The sequence below is a fragment of the Musca vetustissima genome, unplaced genomic scaffold, assembly GCF_032173495.1.
Source record: "Musca vetustissima isolate MV318-11 ecotype Yass unplaced genomic scaffold, APGP_CSIRO_Mvet_v1 utg10209, whole genome shotgun sequence".
NCBI classification, from domain to species: Eukaryota; Metazoa; Arthropoda; class Insecta; order Diptera; family Muscidae; genus Musca; species Musca vetustissima.
Genome location: NW_026879931.1, coordinates 80,437 through 89,572, shown reverse-complemented (window position 1 = coordinate 89,572; position 9,136 = coordinate 80,437). Strand labels below are relative to the sequence as shown.

Below are 9,136 nucleotides of genomic sequence, written 5' to 3'. Positions count from 1 at the left end.
TCGTGGTAAACGGACGGACAATAATTACCGTAATTTGTAAAAAACTACACACAAGCATAAAAACTCAGCAAAGGAAAACGCCCGTTCAGAATATTGAGGCCAAATAAAAACGAACCATAGAAACCAACTACATTTCTGCCGTCGCGTCGTCTTTGTAAAGCAGCTTCTTTTGTAAATTTCAAAAAACAAAACTAAATTCTTAAGACTGAATACACAACAAAAACAAAATTTAAAAATAACATTATAAAAAAATTCCCTAATTTTTTATAATAATAACAACAACAACAACAACAAAAAGAAAACAACAACCATAATATAAAGACTGATTAAAACTATATTAAACAAAACAACAAATAACCAACAACAACAAAAAATATAATTTAAAATACGGGTCTAATAAAAGCAAACAAGAAATAACAAGGAGAAGTAATAAACAACAACAAAAATTCACATAGAATACCTGCTAAATAAAAAAACAAAACAAAAACATAAATAAATTAAAAATAAAAATCAAGTTACATATTTTACACTTTCATGGATTAACGTTCCTGCTACTACGACAACAACAAATTTAATCAATATTATTATTCAACATAACAACAACATATTATCCGCCTATTAAATCAAATAAATAATAGCAAAGCCTATATATATAATAGCCCTGTGGATTACCTATATTATATATATAAAATTTGTTCAATAACACAACAACAACAATAACTACTACAACTATCAACAATATAACAAAACAACAAAAAGCTTGGATTACCAGTGCCAATTTGTTAATAAAAAACAAAAAAAAAATAAAGAATATCCAAAAATAAACATCATCCTCCTCCTATTCCAAACATAAAAAGAAAATATATATATCACTAAATATGTTTTGAAAGAAAAGTGTGTACCGAAAGTAAATCAAGTGTCAGTGTTAAATGTTCACTATCACCAATACGCTAAAAACGCTGTGAGCTCATAACTAATTTGACCACGCACCCTCTTCGTCGGCGAAAGAAGGGGTTCCCCGTCATTTTTGTCATCTCGGCTTACCAGCTCCACAAGCAACACCAGCAACATGACTATGGCAGCCTGTTATGCCAATTATGACATGGCCTCCTTGGCCTCTCATAGCTTGGCCCAGACGCAAACGGCTCTGATGCACCAGCATCATGGCCAGCACCACAGTCAGCAACAGCAACACCTGTATCAGCAAAACACCTCCTCAGCGCATCATAATACCCACAGTCATTACTCACACAATGCCTCAACGGCATCAAGAATGTCAACGATGGCGGCGTCGGCTAATCAAAATAGTGTCGCCGCCGCCGTTAATTCTGCCACATCCGCCATCGCCTCCTCATCTGCATCAGCGTTAGCCAACGCTACTGCCAGCCAACAGCAACGTAACCAAAATGCCTCCAACTCTGCCACAGCAGGAGCAGCCACATCCGCATCAGTATCAGCCTCAACACCCGCCTCACAACAAACACCACACAGTGCGTCCACGACGACAACGGCCAAAGACTACTCCATACCCCTGCATGTGGACTGCAGTGTGGAATACGAGCTGCCCAACCAGCCCAAACCACCGGCGGGGCAGCGTGTTGAGCCCCTGTTGATGATACACCCATGCTATTTCCGCAAAATGGAATCGCAGAGGCGTAGTCCTTTTGTAAATAACATGCCCACAGCGGCGGCGGCCCGTAGCACAGCGGCCGCAGCTGCTGCCCTCACACACTCCAGCTCCCAAAACTCAGTGGTGTCGTCGTCCTCACGGCGGGCCAGACAAACTCAGGTTATACAACAGCAACAACAACAGCAGCAGCAACATCACCAACAGCAGCAACAACAGCACGCGCAACAGCAACAACGCCAGGCTGTACAAGCTGCCCAGCAGTACCAACAACACTTGCAACAGCAACAACTCAGGCATAGTCAACAATCTCAGCAACAACAGCAAATGTCACAAATGTCGCAACAGGCCCACTACCCCGTAGTGGTGAGCCATCAACAGCAGCAGCAACAACATCACCAGCAAACCTCCAGTAATGCCAGCAATGCCTCCTCCTATTTACGTTCCACACAAAGGGCGACAGCAGCGGCCCAGCAACAGCAACGATCAAGCCAAAGTCACCTATTAGTACAACAACAGCAGCAGCAACAACAGAATGCCTCGAATCAGTGGGATCATTTGGCTGCTGCAGCAGCAATTGCTGCCCGTAGCTCCATGACTCCAGCCCATTTGAATTATGGCCAACAAAGTGCCAGCAAAATGCAGAATGCTGCCGCAGCAGCTGCTGCTGCCGCCGCCAATAATGTTGGCAAAAGGGATGCCATGATTTCGGGAAGTGGAATTTATGGAGCCTCCAGCAAGCAACAGCAGCAGCAACAACAGCAACTCAACATGAGTTCTCTGTGGAATACAGGAGATACGGCGTCGGTGGCCGCCTCGGTTGCCTCTAGTAATTCAGCCAATGTTAATCTTATGATGGACCGTAGTCCAATGGCCACAGTTCCTAGTAATTATCAGGCTGGTCCTGAGGCCACGCCTCAGCTTAACAGCAACCAAAGTTCTGCAAATGCTCGCCATTATGCATCGACAATTGTGCCCAACTCCCAGCAAAGCCATACATCAGCAGCAGCCGCAGCGGCGGCAGCAGCTGCTGCAGCCGCAGCCATGACCTCACATCATCAACAGCAGCAACATCACTCCCAGCACAGCCAACAGCAACATAGCCAGTTGCAACAGCAGCAACACTATTCGGAAAAGATCAGTGGCAAATATCGACAATATTTGAGATCTCAGCGCATGCATCCATATTTGGCAGCCACCTCCAGTGCCGCTGCTGTGGCTGCTGCAAATTTGCAGCAAACCTTTCCACAATTTACCGCAGCCACAGCAGCCGCCGCAGCTGTGGCCGCAACACCATCATTCCAGCATTTGCAACAAATCTCCTGTTATAATGTGTGATAAAACTGAGTTCCAGAGCCGCCTGGTAGGATGTTGATGACAACAACAACGACGACGACGAAGCCGTTTTCGGATGATATAGGCCAATGCTACAACTCCTGATCCTGCTTACTCCTACTCCTCTTTCTTCTTCTCCTTCTACTACTCCGCATCTCTTTAAGTTATTCAAACGAAATATGAATCCAAAGAATGAAAAGATTGTTTTTCAATTATTATTCGCCACTCTCTATGATAAGACAACAACAACAGCAGCAGCATAAGTGATATCTAATGAACGCAGAAGATGATACGGGAAGGATCTAGCCAGGAATGAGGATTGTCAATGGCATTGCAAAGCAATTTTGGTGGCTTCACAGTGGCGTTTGGTACGCGAAGACAACCCGGTACGGGGAAAAGTTCTTAGAAAGGCTGTACATAATATTATATATCTTTAATGTATAAGGAAAAAAGCTTTACTTAGTAAAAACAAAAACTTATAAAAAACACAACAAAAAAACCCCAAAAGTCCCCTCTTAAAACTTGAATACAACAAAAAGACTCAACTATTTCCCCCGCCTCTTCGAAACAAATGCCGACGGAAAATGCCAAAGTGCTGAGAGAGAGTAAAAAAGCCTAGCCGTAGAGACGTAGCCCCGTAGCGGCTGAATTTTTAATTGTTTTGTTGCTTTTAAGGCATTATTGGTGTTGTTGCAACTTTACCATTCTGCAGATGCAGCCAGCAGGTTAGATGCCGCCTCCACTATCATGTCTAGCAGAGCAAACAAATTGAAGCCAAACCATCTCCCAAAACCCCAAATTTCAACTGGCATTATTGTGATTTTATTTGTACAAATTATAAAATGTTTAATTATTATTATTAATTTTTTTAAATCTAAAAATATTTTTCTTTTTTTTAATTTTTAAATGGAATTCTGTTAATGTTTAAATTTTCTAAATTTAAAGTAGAAAAAAAAAAACAAATAAAAAATACAAAAATCTATGCTGATTGTTATGAGATAAAAAAAAATAAATTTTACTTTAAATAAATTTCAAAAATATTTAAGATGAAACAAAATATTTTTTTATTATTTTTAAATTGACAAGAATAGTATATGAATGTATGAAACAAAAAATACAAATGAACACATTTACAATATGCCCTAAATATTACAACAACTAAAATAATTGGAAACTATTCCTAAGCTACAACAACCAGATTCAAAACCATGTTAGCCACAAAATAATGCTGTTGGAAAAATTCATAAAAAGTTAATGCTTAAATAAATAAAAACTAATAAAAAATCAAAACAAAAAGCAAGGCAAATGAACATATATAAATATTATTATAAAAACAGATAACGAAGTAATTATTTGTAAATCTATGGAATTAGTTTACAATTTAAAACTTAATAATAATAATATGAAGTATGAATAAAAAATACAAATTAATAATAATAATTATTTAAGCATAACTATAAAACAATTAGACCGACTCAAAGATAGCAACAAAATTATTATGGAAAAATTACAAAAAAAAAAGAAATTAACAAGAATTGCATGCAACAACCCAGAAAAAAGACACAGACAGGCAAAAGGCAACAAACAAACAATTATTAAACATCAACTACAACAAGCAAGTATATATAAAAAATACAACAAACATACAGAACATAAACAAACGTAAAACAAAACGTATGGTAGTGATATTTGTTATAAAATAATTCATTTTTTAGTAATTAATTTAATTTAAAAAACAAAACAAAAAACCAAGAAAAACAATAAAAATAATATATAAAAACCCTAAACTATATATATTATATATTAATAATTATAATAAAAATACAAACTATAAGTATAATAATTACAACAAATTATAAAATTGTAATCCTTCTCCCCTATTCCCCATATTAGACACAACAGTAAAACAAATCAAAATTCCATAATCATTAGACACACCACCACCACTCCCCTTCACCTTAAATATTGTAAAATAGCCTAAACTAACCCACCACCTTATTAACTTAAATATCCCATTCTCCCCTCCCAACCCCCTACCCAAATCACTCTCTTTCCTCCAAACTCTCTGTAAACCTTAAAACAAGTTTTTGGCATCATTGTATCTCTAAAAAAATAACATCTCTAAATTATTATAACCCCCCCTCTTAAAAGGAATAAACCCAAGAGAACTATAATGGAAAAAAGAGAAAAAAAATATTGCAAAATAAAAAAAAATCCATTAGCATGAAAAGAATACAATACAAAACCAATTATAAGTAAAAAACAAGAAAGAAGAACATAGCAAAAAACAAATTGAATGCATAACAAGAGAAAGATGAAAATGAAAAAAGAATGGAATGAGAGTAAATAAAAGAAAATAATGTTACATTTGTCATAGATGACCAAGAGGCTATTCTCCTCGCCAGTCGCTATGGACAAAACAAACAAAAAATGTTACCAAAAATTAAATCTTTAATTGTGTTTTTATTTCCTGTTTGGGATAATGACTACACACACACATACATGCCAATGTGTGTTTGTGTGTGTGTGTTGGTCGATGTGTGCGGTTTTATTTGGGAGGGAACATAAACATTAACTTCCGCTATTAGAATAAATTTCCGTCGTTGTTTAGATTTCCGGCGGCATTGTGGCGCACTATGTCTGTTTGCCGTCGGCAAATGCATTTGTTTTCGATGTTATGTCTGTGTCTAGTATTCGTTGTGTTCGTATATGTATATGTGAGCGAGTGTTTGTTCCAAGCCATAGACATTTTACCGACGCTGAATTTTCATTTTATGAAATTCACTATGAAAATACTATCGCAAGTGAAAAAAATGCTAGGGTCGTACAAGATCGATATGAAGGTATGTTTAATGGAAGAGTTGAAGCTGAAGCTGGACTGAAGTCAGGAAGTTTTCAAAGACGAAGGTTAAACTTAATGTTTTAAGCACAAGCTGAAGATTATGGCTCTTTGTAGAGGAACTGGAAGGAGTCTTTATAGATGAAATGAGAGCACGGATTATGATTTATATAATCTATATATGATTTCATATATAGATCAAGAAGCTTTTATATTTATCAGGAAGTCTATATATACCATCAGTAGCATAGTCAAACTGGGAGCTAGAACATGTATTTATTTAAAGACGAAGGAGTTAGTTTTTATAGATGATCCTAAGTATGGAATCTTTATAATCAGATTGGAAAATATGTGTTGGCCACAAGCAGCAAAGACCTGCCTAATATTGTCACCATTCTTTGGTGTGTCGATAAACTAGTTTTTAAGGAAGTAATTTTACAAGCATGCTGAGCTGGCTTAAAAAGGCCGGGGAATATTTTCTTTTCGAATTATATAGTCCGGAGGCATGGACTATAAAAAAAATTAAATTTTTATAGCGAGTAGAGATCCGTCAGGTCAGCTAACCTTATAAAGAGCGATTAAAGTAGATATCATTTTTTCCACTGTCATATCTTAATACCATTTTTTTTATTATCTATCGAATCTAAATATGTCGTTAAAAAATGTCATTTAAATTTATATACTCCATATAAAAATTAGCTTGTGAACCCGTTCATTTATGGAATTCTAGATGTTCATTTCAATCTATTAAGGCAGGTGATTTCATTTCCAAATATATGACGCATTTCCAATGATATGACGAAATCTGCACTATATATTCTCAATAGTTTGCATTTTTTACGATAATCATATATTTATGTCTGAATTTTTTGTTGTGATCAATGATTATGCTTTAAATTTATCTTATCTAGATGTTTTTTACGATGACATTAGTAAGCACCTGGCTAAAATTGACCGGCCTTTAGAACTTGTACAGTAACATAGTTCGATTGATATGAAATGTTAAGAATGATAACATCTCAGACAACAAAAAAAGATTCGATTATCTGCAGTAGATTAAATGATTTCAAATACAATGTATACTGGCCTGCCCTCTCTATATATACATATCATTTAATGCAATCACATTGTTATCGCTAACCTATATTCCAAGAACGAATGGACAGAGAATTGTTATTTTTTTCCAAATCCGTAACAAATTCTACATAAAATTTGGAAATAAAAAATTTAACCTTGGCTTAACATTCTAATGGATTTATTTTGGCTTTTGTTATTCTCTGTCTTTGACTTGTAATAACAAATCCGTAATACAAAACAAGAATTCGTACACATTTGCATTTTCGTTTACTTGCGACGCATATCTATTGTGTGTGTCTCCTCGGTCTCTGGCTCTAGTTAACCTGTGTGCATGATTTGAATACCCTTTGCATAGCTGTGTGGATGGATGGCTAGGCTGAGCTATGAACCCGAAATAAAACTGTGCTCTTGCGTTTACGTTGTTATTTTTATTTTTTAGGAAAAACCAAATTATTTACAATAAAATATTTATGTAAATAAACATTTGTGTATGCATAGTCTGACTATTTATATGTACGCAAGTATAGAGAGAAGGCTGGGTTGAGTTCCTCTGCGGTCAATCGGACATGTATGAATTTCCATACATCCGTTTCGAATTCCAACATTTTGATTTGTAATGCAAACAAAACTGACCGTTGCCTAGAATAATAACGAAAGAATAATTTCTTGGGAAATAAATAAATGAGCGGTGTTGAAAGGCAGCAAAAAGAAATGGCAAAACATATAGCAGAAGCAAGACAGCCTAAGTAAGCTAAGTGCATATTATATCCAAAAAAATGAAAAAGAAAAAATAATTACAATCGCAGCAACAATAACAATAATAGACGCGGCGCTGTTCAATGTTATCGCATAAATCATCATATAAGCATGAAAATACTTTGATTTCTTTAGGGTTGCCATGTGCAGGCTTTTGATATCAGCTGAAGCCATGCAGCTGACAGCCTTTATAGATAAAATGAAGATGGACAGACGAAGTCTTTATAAAGAATCTGTAGATCCTGGAAGTCTTTATAGACAAACTACAACCGAATGAAGACTGTACAGATTATCTGAAGCTGTGATTGTAGACGATTAAAAATCTAAGGGCGTAAAACGTGTAGTTTTTATAGAGGAGTAGAATTCCGTGGGATATGTGGGATATTAAAATTCGAGCATAGCTTTATAGACGTGTTTAAGCCCTACGTTTTTTAAATAAAGATGAGGACCTTTTAAATACGAACTGATGAAATGTTTTAATGGTCCACATGAATCTCCACATAGCCTTTATAGATGATCGGAAAATTGAGGTCTTTCATAAATAGGACTGAATCAGGGAGCCTTCCATAAAAGTTGAGCAGAAGGAAGAGCTGAAACAGGGAGTGTCTATTTATAGGTGGACTGAAAGCCCACAATCCAACGCTGTGAGGCTTTCATACACTGTATGAGCTATGGAGGTCATTATCGATTAGTTAAAACAGCGAAGACGAAAATAAATGAGCTAAAAATTGAGGTAGAGTCTAGGTGTAATAAAGGTGAGTCTTTCAGGGACACAATGGGATTTTATCATAGCTGAAACAAAGAGACTTTCATGCACGAGCTGGGGATTTTTTCGTAGATGAGTTGTGGAAGCTTTTTTATAGACTAGGGTACTAACGAGCCATTAGAAATGCTAAAGGCAGAACGTGTCCTAATATATGAACACAAAGCCGAAACAGTTTTTCATAGATGAGCTGAATACAGCGGAAGGCTCTCATAGATGAGTTGAAAGCCCGATCGTTTCTTTGATAGATATAGGCCTGAGATTTTTTCATAGGAGGGAGTCGTTCGTAATCTAGTTAGAACATTTTTTAGACCAGCTGAATCAGGGAGTCATTTTTAGAACTGAAGAGGCAGGGAGTACTTATGGGAAAGCTGAATATCGAAAAAGTCTTTGTAAGATGAACAGAAGGCAGACGAAGTCGTTCATAAACTTACAGAAAAAAGATGGAAGAGATTTTTTTGAGTCTTTCGTGGACACACAGCTATATATATATATATGTATATACGCGAGTTTAGAGAAGAGCTGATTCCGATCGTGTCTTTTAAAGAGATATACCTGAGATTTTTCATAGATGAGCTGAAGCAGGAAGTAATTCATGGAGATCTAGGGATTCGCTCGTAGAAGAGGATTTCTTTATAGAACAGCTGAATCAGGGAGTCATTTTTAGACGAACTGAAAAGGCAGTGACTATTTATAGGCGAGATGAAGATCGAACATGTTTTTGACAGAAGGCCGACGA

General features: G+C 36.3%; 1 protein-coding gene across 1 annotated transcript; it reads left to right on the top strand.

The window, feature by feature from the left end:
- Positions 1-1,042: 1,042 nt before the first annotated feature.
- LOC133325144 (centrosomal and chromosomal factor) lies at positions 1,043-3,051 on the top strand. Its single transcript, XM_061533967.1, has one exon. It carries the CDS (start codon positions 1,070-1,072, stop codon positions 2,963-2,965), a length of 1,896 nt encoding a protein of 631 aa, XP_061389951.1. The 5' UTR covers positions 1,043-1,069; the 3' UTR covers positions 2,966-3,051.
- The last annotated feature ends 6,085 nt before the right edge of the window (positions 3,052-9,136 follow it).

Coding starts and splice junctions, on each gene's coding strand:
- LOC133325144 (XM_061533967.1), top strand. CDS start 1,070: ATGACTATGGCAGCCTGTTATGCCAATTATGACATGGCCTCCTTGGCC.